Source organism: Microtus ochrogaster, unplaced genomic scaffold (assembly GCF_000317375.1).
Source record: "Microtus ochrogaster isolate Prairie Vole_2 unplaced genomic scaffold, MicOch1.0 UNK71, whole genome shotgun sequence".
In the NCBI taxonomy this organism is placed as follows: Eukaryota; Metazoa; Chordata; class Mammalia; order Rodentia; family Cricetidae; genus Microtus; species Microtus ochrogaster.
Window position 1 is genome coordinate 1233342 of NW_004949169.1, and position 17497 is coordinate 1250838.

The 17497-nt window shown below is 35.1% G+C and overlaps 1 protein-coding gene across 1 annotated transcript in view; it reads left to right on the top strand.

The window, feature by feature from the left end:
- The first annotated feature begins 1430 nt into the window (after nt 1–1430).
- The window catches only part of LOC101982181 (dystrophin-like), a 681579-nt gene continuing 665512 nt past the window's right edge, over nt 1431–17497 (top strand). The window contains exon 1 of the mRNA XM_013354813.1: nt 1431–1705. Coding sequence (XP_013210267.1) covers nt 1675–1705 — 31 coding nt within the window. The 5' untranslated portion in view covers nt 1431–1674. The remainder of the gene's footprint in view (nt 1706–17497) is intronic.

The following is a 17497-nucleotide window of genomic DNA, read 5'->3' on the forward strand; positions in this document are numbered from 1 at the left end:
AGGGTGATTGAGGAGAGTAAGTGGTATGAATATAAAGAGATAGTATGAGAAAAGTCTTAGCAACAATGGAAAAATGTTTTATCATGATTGATAAAACAAATACATATGTATACAATGAAATGTTAATGTTTATAGGGAAAAATGAAATCATGATATTTAGAGAAAACTGGGCAGAAATGAAAAGCATTGTGTGAAGCAAAATGAGTCGGACTCAAAAGGACAAATATGTCATGTCTTCTTGCCTTAAAATCTAAATTTGTATGTATTGGGCTGGGAGTGGGGTCACAAAAGTTGAAAGGTAACGATGAAAAGACAAGAATAGATATGAAGGAATGGAACACATGAGCTATGAAAACAGAATAGACCATTTTGGGGTGAAGAAAGTGATATCACACATGCCTGTAACATACATTATACTCCTCTCTCATTTTTTCTCTCTCTCTAGTAATATTATTTAATTTACAAAAGTTAAACCTGATCTAAAATACTGAAACAATTCAAGGATGATGATTATAATTGTAAAAAAAATCTTTCTCAAAGTATATTACTAAAGTCTCTTGCAAATTTTTGATGAGTAATGCATAAATAATAAAAAAGAATATGACTGTTCCTGTTGACTAAGAATGATTTACAAAAATATTGGATAATATATTACAATTCTGTATATTTAGTATTATAGCTTTTTGTGGAACCATTAAGTCATCAGTAGCTCAATATTTCATAGGCTGGATTTAATAATTCTGGCAGTAGAATTTGAAGAAAATAGTCTTAACTCACAACTGAAATTTAGTATTTTGGAAAGAATTCTCCTTCCCATTAAGAGTGTTCTTTATTTTAGCATAAACTTTGTTCCCTGAGACCTACTCACATTCTGCCTTCAGAACTCAGCTGTTCTATTCTGCTGCTGCTTCTCTTATTCAAAGTGTTGGCATCATCAATGCATGATTTTGATTGGGTCCCAAGGGTACAAATTAGTTTTGGTAAACAACAAATAGGTTACAAATGAATAAATTATTCTGGGCAGTTTTTGTTGTCCAGAAGGGTGACATTTTGGGTGTGCTAAGAAGGGAGCCAAAAAAAAAAAGGGCATTTAAAAGTTAATTTTGCATCAGGACTTTTTGCTTTGTTGTTTTAGAAATTAGCATAAAAGTTACTGAAAATATTGTGACAGCTTTGTACTGATGAGTTTTTATGTCTAGGGGACTTTGAGAGCAAGACTGTGTCCCTTGTGCTATTCTGGTTTGGACGTGAATCAGAACACAGTTGAACATTATTTGAATTCACAGAGCTTGCCATGCTGGAAGCACAGCCTTATATGTAGTGTCCATGGGCAGTCCTATTATGGGAAAGCAACTTGAGAGAAAAGGCGGGTCACTTGCTTGTGCGCAGGTCCTGGAATTTGAAATATCCAGAGGCCTCTACAGAATCCTGGCATCAGTTACTATGTTGACTCACTCAGTGTTGGGCTTACTCACTTTCCCTCTACAGGACTCAGCTCTTGAAGGCAATAGCCTTTATAGAAAAAACGAATAGGAAAAGTCGAAGTGCTATTTTTTTCAAGGCTGCTGAAGTTTACTGACATCTCACCGTACCTAAGACTGCTGGAGCAATAAAACTGAGAGAAACTTTTACCAAGATTTCTTTCCCTGCCTTGATATATACTTTTTCTTCCAAATGCTTTGGTGGGAAGAAGTTGAAGACTGTTGTAAGTACAAAGTGACTAAAAATATCTTAACTGTGGCATGACTTTCAGCTTGTGACAAGCTCACTGAGTAGGCAGATTGATTTAAACTTATTACAGTAGCTTATGAAGAAGCATAAATTTGGTCTTCTGTGTACTTTTCCATCCATATTCAAGCATATGTGTTTCACACTGTGGAATCTTTTCAGTAGATATGAAGAAGGATTGTGGGGGTTTCGTTACTGATGTTTGCTTGCCCTTTGTGATACACTAAACAACACCATTCTTGTTTAAGAAACTTATAATAATAATAGATGCATAACTTGCTTTTATTGTATGGAACAGACCGTCTTGATTGCTGTGAAGCAGTTTATATAGCTGTTTTTATTTTGATTGACATCCTTCATAATGGTTTTGTAGAGAGTTGTGAACTGACATGTATTCTCAGTGCACTAATTCTCTATGTGAATAGCTGAAGCCTAAAGTTTGGAAAGGATTTATCTGACATAACATAAGGGGAAGCAAAGAAAATAAGTTGTCTTTGGCAGATGACAAGTGTAAAAGTATTCATAAAGTTTGTATTTATAAGTTTTCAAAATTATTTTTCATATTTTAAACATCATATTCTCTGTCACATCATGATTATTCTTCAAATAATCAAGAGTAATTTGTGCTACAAAATGATCAGGTAGTCCCTTGATCTGAAAACAAAATAAAAACCTGGAAGGCTTGTAATACTATTTTGGAGTAAGTCACTTGGTGATTCATGTCTACTGTGACCTAGCCCTTCAGAAAAAATTTTAGATCAGACCTTTCTTTAAAAATGCCCTATTTGTTTTAAAAATATGAGTTATTACTAATGAATGCAAAAATTGACTAACATAACAACAAAAATAACATATAAAAATAATTCACAGTGAAACCATGGTATCCCAAAGATATGGATGAAGGTTATCATTTTCTCCCTATTTTTGACTTGTGGACTCTAGTCATTCTGAAATAGTTATGAGGACAAAGTTTATAATTAAGTATGAAAATAGAAATCTTTATAAATAGGTAATGACTCAGGGATTCTAGATAAACCGTCAAGCACATACTCAAAAAAGTGGTAGAAATTGAGATTGTACATGTCTTGATATATAATAGATGTGTCTACATTTCAGAGCAATCAATTTGTTTTGATTGTTGCCTTCAGACATTTATTTTGTATCAATGTTATTTCCTAAAGGAATAGATACTCTGTTTCCTGACAAGGCAAAATACTTGTAGCACGCACATATTTTCTTTGTAACACACATACAGCAATTCACATTTTAATTTCTATTTCTATGGGTTTTGTGGCAACTTATAAATATTATTGAAATAATTCATTGGTAATAATTCAGTCTTCAAAACCAAAAATAACAATCCAGTGTCCAGGGCTCTTTTGAAAGGCTATTAGAAATGCAATTCTGAAATAAAGAGAGAAAAACCTATATTTTACTTTGGCATAGATAGTCAACTGGGTTTTAAAATACTTAGGATTTGAAGAAAGCTTTTTATCATAGAGCATTTCCAAGACATGAAATAATGTTTATGCAGTATAACAATAGGTTTAAGAAAAAATGTCCTAAGGGTTAAAGTACACAAAAACCCTTTGCTGTTTTAACAGTGTACTACTAGTTGGGTGTGTTGACATTTGAAACTTGTTTTCAAAATTTACAGTGTTGTAGATGAAAGACATTGAACGCATATTTAGTTGAGTTTCTAATCTTGAAACATTGCTGTTTAAAAGAAAAGATTGTGGTGTTAAAGCAAGGGTTTGCTTTTATAATTACATATGCAATTTTGTATATTTATTCAAATATTTCATTGCAGATAGAGATTCAGAATTTTTTAAATTACAAAATTTGTCTTGACGTCTAACAAAGATATCATTTAGAATTTTAATTGCAGCATTTCTTAAGGGCATGTTAACTGAGAGAAGAGAAGCCTTTTTTAATTGATGATATACTTTGTAATTTAATGAGAGGCTTTGACTGTCTCCTTTATATAATATCATTATGGAAAATACAATATATGTTATATAGATATTATTCATTTATTTTAAAATGTCTATGGAACATTATGTTTAAATATAATTTATTTAAGAAAAGAGATGTTGGTTGACACTATTGAAACTAGCCAGTATTAAAACAAAAATGCACAGAATAACAGCTTTATATTTTATTCCTGTAGATTAAGTTTTGGGGCATTCAAAATATCATTTTAAAATTTATTATTCGATTTTATTTTTAAGTTACATGCAAATGATTCCTTATAGTGTGTCCATAGTTTTTAGTTTAGCTACTACTTTCCATACTGTTGCATCTCCCCCATCTCCTTGCTTCCCTCCCTCCTTGCTCCTTTCTCCCATTTGAAATCATTACTGCTTGTGAATTAGGCTTCCAAATACTTAACTATTTGTGTAGATTAGTAATACTAATTGATATCTTCACTCTCTCAGAAAACACAAGTTTTTTATTCTTTTCTCTTTTTTTTTCAGCAGATTATTTTTTACTAATTTATAAATAACACCAGTCAAATTTCCACTTCCTCCCTTCCTCCCATTTCCCTACTGCTCCCCCACTCACCCTCCCACTCTCCCCCTCCAGTCCTAAGAGAGGGCAGGGTACCCTGCCCTATGGGAAGTCCAAGGCCCTCACCCCCTCCATCCAGGCTTAGGAAGGTATGCATCCGAATAGAATAGGATCCCAAAAAGCCAGTACATGCAATAGAAACAAATTCCAGTGCCATTATCATTGGATTCTCAATCTGCCCCAGTTGTCAGCCACATTCAGAGAGTCCATTTTGCTCACATGCTTGTTCAATCCCTGTCCAGCTGGCCTTGGTGAGCTCCCATTAGCTCAGGCACACTGTCTCAGTGAGTGGACCAAACCCTTGTGGTCCTGACTTCCTTGCTCATATTCTCCCTCCTTCTGCTCTTCAACTGGACGTTGGGAGCTCAATCCAGTGTTCCAATATGGGTCTCTGTCTCTATCTCCATCTGTCGCAGGACAAAGGTTGTATGGTGATATTCAAGATAGTCATCAGTCTGATTATGGGGCAAGGCCAGTTCAGGCACCCTCTCCTCCACTGCCCAGGGTCCTAGCTGGGGACATCCCCATGGACTCCTGGGAACCCTTCTAGAGCCAAGCCTCTTGCCAACCCCAAAATGGCTCCCTTAATTAAAATAAGTCCTTCCCTGCTCCCATATCTGTCCTTCCTCCATCTCAACCATCCCACTCCCCCAAGCTCTCCCCAACCCTCCCCTTCACTCTTCTCTCTCCCCCTCTCCCCTTCCCCTTCCCCCACCCCCACCCCCATGCTCCCAACTACCAAAGGCAATCCTTTCTCTTTTTTTTTAAAGGAGGATGTACCTTGCATCATATAGCCTTAACTAAGAGTAGAAGAAAATGCTTAAACAAACACCTCCCATTTTGCTTGCAGCTTCTAACCAACTTTTCTAAATTATTAAGCATGACTTACCATATTTTCATCAATGATTTTTGTTACAAATTCAAAAAAATAGTATTTGGGTATGAAAATGTATTTTTCTGTAGAGTACATACCATTTTATTTAATGACAGGGTACATTCAAAGAGTCTTCCTTAGGAAACTTGGGGGACTGTTTGAAATTTAATTGTAACCTAATCTTTTCTTTAAAGTAATTTTATTTCATAATTTAATTTCTATTTAATCACATATTGATTATAAGAAATTAAAAACAACTAACCAATATCGCCAGAAGATAATATGAACCATGAAGGAAAGAGCAAATTCAGGATTCATGTGGCCCAAGATTACAAGTTTGGGCAAGTTCTTTCAAGAAATGTAACATGAAGTGATTAACATAGAAGTAGAGCCTTGGCAGAAGTCCATATAAATGAAGCTTCAATAATTTCATTGGGCATCACTTCTAATTTGAAATATCTGTTTGGATTGTATCTTTTAAAAGCTAAATTTTAAAGCAAACCGTTGGTTATATTTCTATAAAGCATAAATTCTTTTACAAAGGCTAACTTTTATATAATGCAGATTCAAAAACTAAAAGAATTTACAGAAGTAGGAATTTGACATTTCTGCTTTTAATTCTGAAAAGATACATTGATTAAAGTGATGTCAAATTCAGTTAATGGAGGGGTTGCAGTTATTTCATATATACACAGTACGCCATTTGAAGGGTAGCCAAATTACAATGATGACATTTTTTATTGTTTATTATTATACAGTACAGATTTTGATTGGATTCAGAGGAAGGCAATGGTTTCTTGTCCCACAAAGACCAACTTTAGCCTCAGAGGTGTGTGTTCTGTTATCAAGGCAATGTGTCTATATTAGAAATTTTTTTTTGAAATGTCGTAACACCAAATATGGGAAGTAACTTCTTTTTTTCTATTCAGTGCAACCATATTTGCTAGCAGAATGTCATTAAAATAAATCCTTTTGTGGATCATGCCCTATGCAGCATAGGAATTTTCAAAAACAAACAAACAAGGAAATAAACACAATGTGCTCATTGCAGTTTCTGTACTTAAAACATACATTACAGTCTTGTGTATGACCAGTGATCTAGTGCTTGCCTAGTATGCACAGAGCCTTGAGTTATAGCTCTAGTATTCCTTCCCGTCAAAACCTCTGTTTAACTTTCCTACGTTTTTATCCTATACAATACTGAAACACCTTTGTGCTTCCAAAGGTTCATTTTATTACATATATGAAAGTTAAAATGACAATGTTATAGTGTTATAAATTTATTTTGCCAAATTTATACTATTGGACTACTTGTGTCAAATACAAAATTATTCTGAAAGTCTATATAAAAATCCAAACTCTCAGTTACTGGATATTAAAAAAGAAACATCTCAACTTCTTTGCTCATGTTCTCCCTCCTTCTGCTCCTCATTGGGACCTTGAGAGCTCAGTCCAGTGCTCCAGTGTGGGTCTCTGTCTCTCTCCATCCATCACCAGATGAAGGTTCTATGGTGATATGCAAGATATTCGTCAGTGTTGCTATAGGATAGGGTCATTTTAGGTTCGTGCGGGGAGGGGGAGAAGGGTGGGAGGAGGGGGAGGGAAATGGGAGGCTGGGAGGAGGCGGAAAAAAAAGAAACATCTCAGAGAAAAAAACCCTACCATTTATGAACATTCATATATAAGTATAGTTTCAAAACTAAGAGGTAAAATTCTTAAGTTCACCTTTTTTGAAAAAAGTTTTAAGATAAAACTTCTGTTCTCCATGTATCATAATATTAAAGTTGCTTTCATAAGCAAGACTGAGATTCGAAAAGACTTATTAATACCCAAGGCACATAGTCTTTATCTTTCCTCAGTTGTGATTATTGTCCTGAATATTTCAAAAGAAAGAAACAAAAGTAGCAACAATAGTTTTAGCTCCAGTGTATAAGAGAATATGAAACTGTAGAGAAACAATTCCTGATGTGTAAATGAAAGTGAGAAAACAAAATTGCTTGGTGATTTATTTGTAAAAATTTCTTACCGGCCTCCTGCACCCCAGACCCATTGAGAAACCAAAGGGCAGTATTCTGTCATCGTAGTTCATGTCTTTCTTGTAGTCTGCAGTTTTAAGATACTTATACTGGAAATTTTGTTTAGTTTTACTTCATTCATTCAAAACGTCTTAGGATTTCCATAGGTAAAGAATGAATTTGCGTAGTATTCATAAAACCCTAGTATGCATTTCCAGCCCTGCATAAACTGAGAATGATGGTGTATGCCTGTAATGACAGCATTTTGGAAGTGGTAGCAAAAGCCTCAGAAATTCAAAGTCATCCTTGATTTGAGATCAAGGCTAGTCTCTGCTCCTCACTACCCTTTCTGTTTAAGAGAATGCTTTTGTTCTTTTGAATTTTGTTTTTTCTGTCATCCTGTCATCCTTATACTGGGCTTTGCAATGTATATATACAACTAAGCATGGGAAAGCAAGCATTCTTACCAATCCAGATGGAATTTAGAGATGTTTCTGACAGATCTCTTTACTATCTTTTGCCTTCTGTATCACTGCCTCACTTCCTTTTTTTTTAATTTATTTATTAAGGATCTCTGCCTCCTCCCCGCCACCGCCTCCCATTTCCCTCCCCCTCACCCAATCAAGTCCCTCTCCCCCATCAGCTTGAAGAGCAATCAGGGTTCCCTGACCTGTGGGAAGTCCAAGGACCGCCCACCTCCATCCAAGTCCAGCAAGTTGAGCATCCAAACTGCCCAGACTCCCCCAAAGCCAGTCCGTGCAGCAGGATCAAAAACCCAGTGCCATTGTTGTTGAGTTCTCAGTAGTCCTCATTGCCTCACTTTCACTTAACGATGACACACAAACCTTGGTCTTCACTATGGGAAAGTGAGAGAGTACGGATGATTGTCCTTTAACAAAGATGGAGTTGGCATACCTCTGACAAGCTAATAAAATACTTTTTTATTTTTGTTTTCACTTTTCATAAATGACCTGTTCAGAATGGCTAATTAAATATTTTCATTCATATATTCTTTTAAGGCATTAATTTTCTATAAATTTAATGTGTAATAAAAGTGGCTTTTATCCCAGTTTAGAAAGCTGTAATTTATCATGGACTAGTCATACTTACATATCTAGTCTTACGTTCATGTAAGTAAAAAAAAAGAAAGAGCTTTTGCCTCTGTTGTAATTAGTCACTTCATTTTAGTTCATATATTTATCTGTGTAAGTAGAAAAATACGGTTGTTCTGAATAATAGGAAAATATTAAAATGCATCACTAAAGTCAATGTTTATCCCTGTAATAAAAAGAAAGTGCAGATAGTTGAATGGGTTTTGAAGAGAGATAACATTAAAATTTTTCAGAAAAACAGTTGTTTGAATTTCATGCTTTTAGCTTCTGTTTACTAAATGCTAAAACAATACATGAATAAAACAATAGTGAGCAATGCATATGCAATTATTCAATGATTTATCTTCTGCTCTTTGATGTATTTACTTTTACTCATAAAATTGTGAGTTGCAAACGGACTAGTATTGATTAAAGACAGTTAGCATGGCAGTGCTTTATGCTCTTCCTGGCTACTGGAAAGAAAGAAAGAAAGAAAGAAAGAAAGAAAGAAAGAAAGAAAGAAAGAAAGAAAGAAAGAAAGAAAGAAAGAAAGAAAGAGCCTTGCTCTTTCACTATTTCCACCATATCCTTCGCTTTCGGTTTGGGTTTTTTCCTTTTGTGTTTTAAATTACTCTTGATTCACTTCCTCCTTTTTCGGCTAAGACTGCCACAGAATGAGGGCTATAAAAGGGTATGAACATCAGCCGCTTTTTGCCCATTCCTGGCACTCATCTTTATTTGCACACAACTTGTCTCCTCTATCGGATTGCAGTAACAGTAGTCCTTAGCCCAAGAACTGACTTAAAGGGCAAGGTAATCCTCACACTTTCTCCGCTCAGAGTTTCACCTTGGAAAGTGTGCAAAGATGAATTCAAAAAAATAAGAATAATCACAAATTTAGAGCTGTCCAAGAATTTTCATCAAAAGAAAATTGAGTAGGTAACCTTTTTTTCCTGATATCTTGGATTGAAGTATTATAAACTAATTAGTGAGTAAATAGAACAAGGGAGGTTTACTACAGCAATTGCAAAAGTGAGAAGAAGCTGTAATGTGACACACCCTTTAAACTTTCATATCCTGAAAACTAAGAGAAAGAAATAGAGAAATTACCCTTGAAAAGGTGTGACTAGATGCAGGGAATGCTGGCTTGGAGGTGGTTAAGTGAAAGAGTTTACGGGAAGCTCAGACAGCTGGGGAATCCTGATTTAGGAGAGGCTGAAGGGCAGAGCTGGAGCCATGTGAACAGCTGCTAAAAGGGCTAGAAGATTCCTTTGGATTAAGTGTACACAACCCATCCCTAATGGGCTGCTTCAGCACACATCAAGTGTTATTATCAAAGGGCTTCACTGTACTCATGGCTACAGCCTTGTCAGTGTTTTACTTTAATTGTCTGGAAATAGATTTCCTTTCAAAATCAATCCAGAGATGAAAATCTCAAAAGAAGTGGCTTCATGATTGGTATGTGTGGTTTTGGATAACCATTATGTTAAGAAGAACATATAGCCGATGTTTCAGTATCTCCTCCTTCATTTGTGCATCACATATTATTGAGTGCCACTTCTTTTCCCAGGTATGCTCATGTAGTGTGAGTGCTATGCTCTGCTTGTGTTGTTCTAAATAACCAAACCAATGGAGATTAGTATTTAGAGAAAGAAATACATGGAAATTTGTTCCTAACATTATATTTGCATTTTAGATGAGGGCTATTGATTAAAACCACATTGTTACAAGAACATGTCAGAGTAAACTATGCCAGCCCTAGATATTTGGGAGATTTTCCTAGATATTTGGGAGTCAACGATGAAATAGAAGAGGGGGGTTATAGAGTAATCGCCTGAGGGGAAAGAGAGAGCAAAAACTATTCCTGTCAGAGTGGAACATTTGTGGCAGTGAATTTTGGAATGAAGAACTGTAGCAAGGTCACCTTTCTTAGAGTAAGAATAGTGACAAAAAGTGTGGGAACAAGCCTCAAGCCACAGGAGTGGGCTATGGCTCAAATATTTTGAGCCTTAAAGGTAATTGAACTGATCCTTCTCTTTGTGTGAGCACTAGCCATTCTTTTTTTTCCCCAGAGGTTTGTTTCTTTTTTATATTTTTCCATTCAAAAGTTTACACCTCCTCCCCTCCTCCCATTCCCCTCCTGCTCCCTCACTTCCCCTCCTCCCATTCCCCTTCCACTCCCCCACTTCCCCTCTTCCCTGCCCCTCCCTTCTTGAGGGCAGTCAGGGATCCCTGCCCTGTGGGAAGTCCAAGCCTTTCCCCACTCCATCCAGGCCTAGGAAGGTATGCATCCAAATTGACTAAGGTCCCAAAAAGCCAGTACATGCAGTAGAAACAGGTGTCATTTCTTCCCTGGGTTTCAGATATACCATTGATGGGAATCCATGTCTGTTTTCTGAAGGATATCATGTAAATAGAGATTCATACATGCTAAGAATACATGGTCAATAATCTGAAGTTTTTTAAGGTGCAAGAGTGGTGGCTCTGCAGATAAAAGATTTTATGATTTCCTTGTAAGACGGAATCAGTAGCAATAAAGGCAGGATTTTATGCAGCTTTCCTCAGGACTTATATGACTGAGAGCAGAGTGGCACCATTAACCATCAAAACTCTGGAAAGGAAGCTGGGATGAGGGAAAACGTGATGGATATGGCTGTTCTGTTTTTGAGTAGTTTGATATAGTAAAGAGAGGGATCTGAGGGCTAGAAATAAAGTCATTCAAGTGGATTTAAATGCATAAGCTATGGAATAGATTAGCCCAACTAGAAAGATCATAATGTTAAGAGAAGGAGGTTAGGAATTCAATATGAGTAGAAACACACCTACCAACCTCCCTGACACACACACATCCAAGAAGCATTCAGACATAATGGTACAATCCGAAGCAAGGTGATACTTCTCTTAAGGGGGGGAAGAGAAACCTTTCCTTCCAATCTCCAATATAAGGACATTGTGAATGAGTCGATCACTAGCACCCCAGGTGCTCTGCTTTCCACATAGATGATCCGCCATCTACTTACCGCTATTTCCTCTTCTATGTTGCTATTTCAGCGAGATATCACCCAAATGTTGTCTTGGTAGAAAAGCTTCGATAAATATTTAAATTGTGTAATATACTCAGCTTTTTCCTGTACTCTGCATTTCCTAAAAATACCTTGTTCGGAAATCCCATTTAAACTGACTACTGTATAATGAAATGAGCCTTGAGTGTAAAACATTTATCATATTCAGAATTTCAATTGCACAGTCAGAGTTGTTAAGTAATATGAAAAATCATCCTTTAGCGAATGCAAAATTGCTTTGCCGAGACATGACAAGGTAACTTTGTACTTTATTTAATGTTCTTTTAGTTAATATAGACGTTTATTGGGGAAATGTCTAAAAATTCTTTGTGAGAAACATTAGATGAATTGATTATTCTTATATCTTAAGAAATGGTAAAAATACTTAGGAAATATTGACAATTCAGTCTAAATAAAATGAGAATGATACTAAAGAGACAGAAGGCATTTGGGGAATTGAAATTTAGTCATGGATATTATCAGTTACCTTTTGGGGAACTAGGACTAGATAGAATATTAATAAGATATTTGGCAACCTTTTACCATTACATTTTTATTTGCTTATAAGTAAACATTGTCAGACACCTGCTGTGTTCTCTTTGCCATTTAGGAAATTACAGCTGCACATGAGAGAACAAACACACATAAAATTATCTGAAAATACATACAACTCATATACAATAGCAGGAGACTTATGTAGCCTGGTAGCATTCAGCCGTACACGATTAAGTAGGAATAGTGTGATTCCAGAAGTGATCACTGAATAATAAACCTATCTAAGTCTTCTTTAAAAATGATTGTATGTACATGAGGATCAGCAAGCAAGAACAGGCAGAGATACAGAGGCAATCATTAGCAAGGCATCGATTTTTCCTCCGTACAAAATTAATAGAATTACTTTGTATGTGCACAATGCTATCTCAGAATCATCTGAAATTTAATGATAATATTACCATAAAATGTGCTAAATGCCAGACACTTCTCTGAGTATAACACATATATCTCAATTTATTCTCACTTTAACTGTATGAGTCTGGGAAATACAATCCTCCATATTTAGCAGATAAAGATGTGGAGGTACAAAGAGAAATAATTTGCCTAAGGTAAATATGATGGGTTAGAGTCAAGATTTGTAAAATGGTCCAGTAACAGCAGGGTTGAAGATTATTAACCAATCAGTTGCCCTCATGTCTCAGACTTAGGCAGAATATAGGGAACATAAAAATAAAATAAAGTGAACCTGTTAGGAGTCATATCTAACAAGAACTGTGCATGTTCCTTTGAGAATTCTATCTTTAAAAGCTCAACATTTTTGGCTTGTTTATCAAAACTCATAAATCTTTATACATTCTCTTAAATACACACTGGGGTGTACTGAATACCCCTATATCCTTTCTTTAAGCCTCTAAAAGTAGTCACCTCTGATACTATCTATGATAATTAACTTCATTATTTTATTCCTGTTTCAGTTTTCCTCCTGTGTGAACATGAAAAAGATCAAAGAAATGCCATCCAGATCTGTTATAATTGTCTCCAGCTACCTTCCCCAGGGGGATCTTCCTGGTTGATCTTTCTGACTTATTTTTATAATGCACAGGCTGTTGTGCTACTTAAACAGAAAACTGAGAACTGGGCCAATATGTATCCATTTTAGTAATATCAGCAAAACTAAATAGCATATATTAAAGTTGTCCTTAATGACATTAAGTACTGTTAGTTGTGCTTATTTACCATAGTTAATTACTTTACTTTTGCCCTTTTATAGAAAACAGACTACATTTCCCTCTTTAGTTTGCTTCCTGTTATGTTAGTTATAAGCAGCATGGTTTTTAGTATGTGTGTGTCTATGTGTGTATATATGTGTGTTTCTGTGTGTATATGTATGTGTGTTTAGTGTGTACTATACAACACTAGAGTATATAAGTAACAGACTGTACACATTAAATTACTAACAACATCCCATAAAGTTAATTGACTTTCTATTTTTGACTCTGCAATAGTTTTGCCCCCTTCTATATGATAGATAAGGGCATAAATGCGTAATTAGAGTGAGTGAGTGTAAAAACCTAACTTATGCTCCAGCATAGCTTCAAAAGAGCTGCTCTGAATGCATAGAACTTCACTGAAATACTATATAAAGACACTGGGCAAGTGTTTGAGTGTGTATCCTATTCTAGTAGTGTAAAGTTTTTGTAAATTTCTTACAATTAAGTATTTTTTCTAATAAAATTGATACCCTCCTGCAAGCAAACTTTATGTGGGTCTTCCCATTTATGTGATTAAAAATGATCCTGAAACTTTTATAAGCAGTTTTCTTCCCTTCTTAACAAGAGATAGGTTTCTTCACAAGTCTACACATTAAAAGATAACTATAAATTATTACCATTCAGGAAAATGTCTCAAGATGTGTGGAAGAAATTAACAGTTAGGGAATAGCCAGAAATAAAGCCCAACAATTGATTGTCTATTAAGGATGGTATTGACTGGAAATTTTATCTTCCACACCACAAATAGTTTACTATTATTGAATACTTGTCTAGCAAATGACCAGATCAAGATAATATATTTTTTTTTCTCTTCAGTTTTTTTTTGGGGGGGGAGGGAGGATAGAATTCAGAACTTTTCCTAGGGTAGTCAAATGCTTTGCTATTGAGATTCAACCTCATTTTTGACTCTTTTATTCTTTAATTCTGAGGTCGCTGATACTTGGATAAACTATAAAATGAATCTCACACCAAAGATACCTTTTGAGAAATTCAGTATGGTGATTCTCAATCAAAGAATTGAATGATGATTCAACTAAATATAGCACAGCTCTCTAATGTAAAACACTTCCCAATAACTTACCACTATAAACAGCACTAGTATATGAAGATATAAATAGAAAAGCTGTTATGCTATGCATGTTTTCCCTTTAATCAATTCTATGCTTTCCTTGTTCTGTTTTTCTATTGTATGATATTAGATGACAGATGATAGAGATGACAGGAGATAATTTTTTTCTAGGTATAAAAGTTCTTTATTACAATGTAGTGAGTGAAGTAATTGAGATCATTCCTTTCAATACTATTAATATTTTCAATTTCTGTCTCTCTTGCAGGCACACATTCTCATACACACATCAGAAACAAATGCACATATTGCCTAGACATTAATTGATTTACATATGAAAACTTTGACATTACTAATAATTCCAAAATAAGTAAAATCATGGCAAAAATATAAGAAAACCAAATTTCTGCATTTGAAATATTTATAGAACACTGTAGAGAGCTGGGAAAAACTAGGCAAGATAATATGTTATAAACAAATATCATTGGCTAGAAAGAATGAACAATCATAGGTTAATATGTTTTTTGTTTATTACTATACTATTACTTAAATCATTTTAATATTTAACATTTACTGTAACTATATTATTTGCTAGTTATGAAAATTTTCTATAAAACGGAATAATACACTCTATTATCCTAAAATTAAATTAAAACGAGGTATCTTTTGTCCTGGCTTTATGTACATTAGTTAGAAGAGATTTTCTTTTTTCCTTAACATTTTATGTTGTGTGTTCAAATTTCACCCTGCTGAGTTCAAGCAAAGTAAAGAACTCCAAGTCATAAAATCCAATTGACCAAATTTCTTCATCTTTCCTTACCTTACAGCTGTAGTCAATGTTGACAATTCTCTAAAGAACACTGTTCCTTGGGGATCCGTGTACTGTACTTTCCAGCTTTGTACCCAGTTTGGAGGTATTTCTTTTTACATTACAGGAGCTGATCCTCTCTATGTGTCCTTAAATATGAGAATTCTTCAGAACTCAGTCCTACCGTGATTCCTTAATTTCTTCCTTGATCATTGTTTTCATGACTCATTGTGCCATCTTGTTTTCCCTCTAGATCAGATTTTTCTAAATGAATTGTGAAACCGGAATTTCTTCTGCCTGGTGGATTCCCCCTTTCTTATATGCCAAGGTGTTTCCAGTCTGAAAGCTTAAAATAAAATGCTACCCCATAAAACCCGATTACTTTTCTAGTTCTTTTGTTGTTTTCTGCTTTTGTTTGAGAGGCTTCTTGCTGCATATTCCAGGTGTTGACTCAACCTCCTTAGTGCTAAGATTATATGTATGTGCAAATTCACCTGATCTATAGTTCTCTTCAACATTGAATGGTATTACCGTCCATTACTTTCCAAAAGCTCCAAACTCATTTCATCCTTGATACCCTTGTCTTTCAAGCTTGTTTCTAAGCCCTTGTCGGTCACTGTCACCTTTATCACCTATTTTTTTCACTTACACTTCTCTTCATCTCTTCTGTTTTTGCCATAGTCCAATATTATTTCTTTCACAAGGAGTGAAATTTTGCTTTCTTCTACAGCTTCTGTCTTTCTTTTTCTTTTTTTTATTTTAAATTTATTTATTTATTAAGGATTTCTGCCTCCTCCCCGCTACTGCCTCCCATTTCCCTCCCCCTCCCCCGATCAAGTCCCCCTCCCTCATCAGCTGGAAGAGCAATCAGGGTTCCCTGACCTGTGGGAAGTCCAAGGACCTCCCACCTCCATCCAGGTTTATTAAGGTGAGCATCCAAACTGCCTAGGCTCCCACAAAGCCAGCACGTGCAGTAGGATCAAAAACCCATAGCCATTGTTCTTGAGTTCTCCCCCTAATCCTCCCTCCACCTTCCCCATTTTCGCTAATTGTTTATTTTAAATCTATTCAATTTTAAACTTGAGTATATTACCATGTAATTTGTAAACAAATGTAGGTTGAAGTTTCTGTCCATCCTGGTCCTGCAGCCATTCAGTCCCAAAGAAACATGCTGAGGCTTATATTAATTATAAACCGTTTGGTCTATCAGCTCAGGCTTATTATCAACAAGCTCCTACTACTCAAATTAACCCACAATTCTTATCTATGTTTAGCCATGTGACTTGGTACCATTTCTCAGTGTAGCATTTTCATCTTGATTCCTCTGCATCTGAGTGGTGACTGCAGACAGACTTTCCTCTTCCAAGAATTCTCCTTGTCTCATCACCCCACCTATACTTCCTGCCTGGCTACTGACCAATCAGGTTTTTTTTTTTTTTATTAAACCAATACAAGTGACAAATCATTACAGGATACAGCAGCATTATCCCACAGTATTATATATAGTTTTCATTGGATACTAGTAAAGCAAAAGATGAAATACATAAATAAGCACACATATAGATGCATGAATACATACCAAATAAACATGGTATAGATAACTTTCTCCCTTTCCTATCTCGCTTCTCTTCAGTCTCCATTTGCTTTGCAACCTTACTGGCTTCTATACTAATACCGGACTACTCCTGTTTTCTTTCTGTCCTAGGCTTTCTAGATGATTTTCTACTCATCTGGAAACTCTTTCTTACCTTCTCCTTTTCAACTGGATAATAGCATTTTCCACTCACAGAGTAAACATCAGAATTTGCAAGTAAGATAATATTGACCTAATATATAGCATCTATCTACCAAAAATAGCATTGTTTGCTGGAGTTTTAAATGTAAAAGTGTCAGTAATATCTGTTATTATTCATTGCATAATAGGTTTCACAAACCCAAACACCTCAATGATTCTTACCATTATTCCCCCTAAACCCAATATATATATATAAATCTTATATATATATATGTATATATATATATATATGTAAGATTTCTCAGTAAATATTTTGAGGAAGTTAATTAATGCTTAGCACTTTAATGAAGGGCATAATTGTATCAATTTGCATATACTAAGATTTTATAATAATAATTAAAATGATTAGACTGCTTTGTGAATGCTTTAACTAATTATTTTTGAGACAGGATCTCACTATGCAGTCCTGGCAGGCTTGGAACTCCCTATGCAGATCACCTGCTTCTGCCTTACCAGTGTTGAGATTAAAGGGTGCATCAACAGTTCTGACATTTCATTAATATTTTATGTGGCAACATATAAAATATTTAATTAGGTTTGCAGCTGAACATATGCAAATAATGAAATTATGTTTCCATTCACTGTTTTTGGTGGGATTTTCTCCATTTCTTTGATTTTTAGTCTTCCTTTTCACTCTAGAACTTGAAGGTTTATTTCTTGAGTGTGTTACACCATTTATTTTGTTTTTTTCTCATTTATTTATTTGTGAACTATCAAAGGG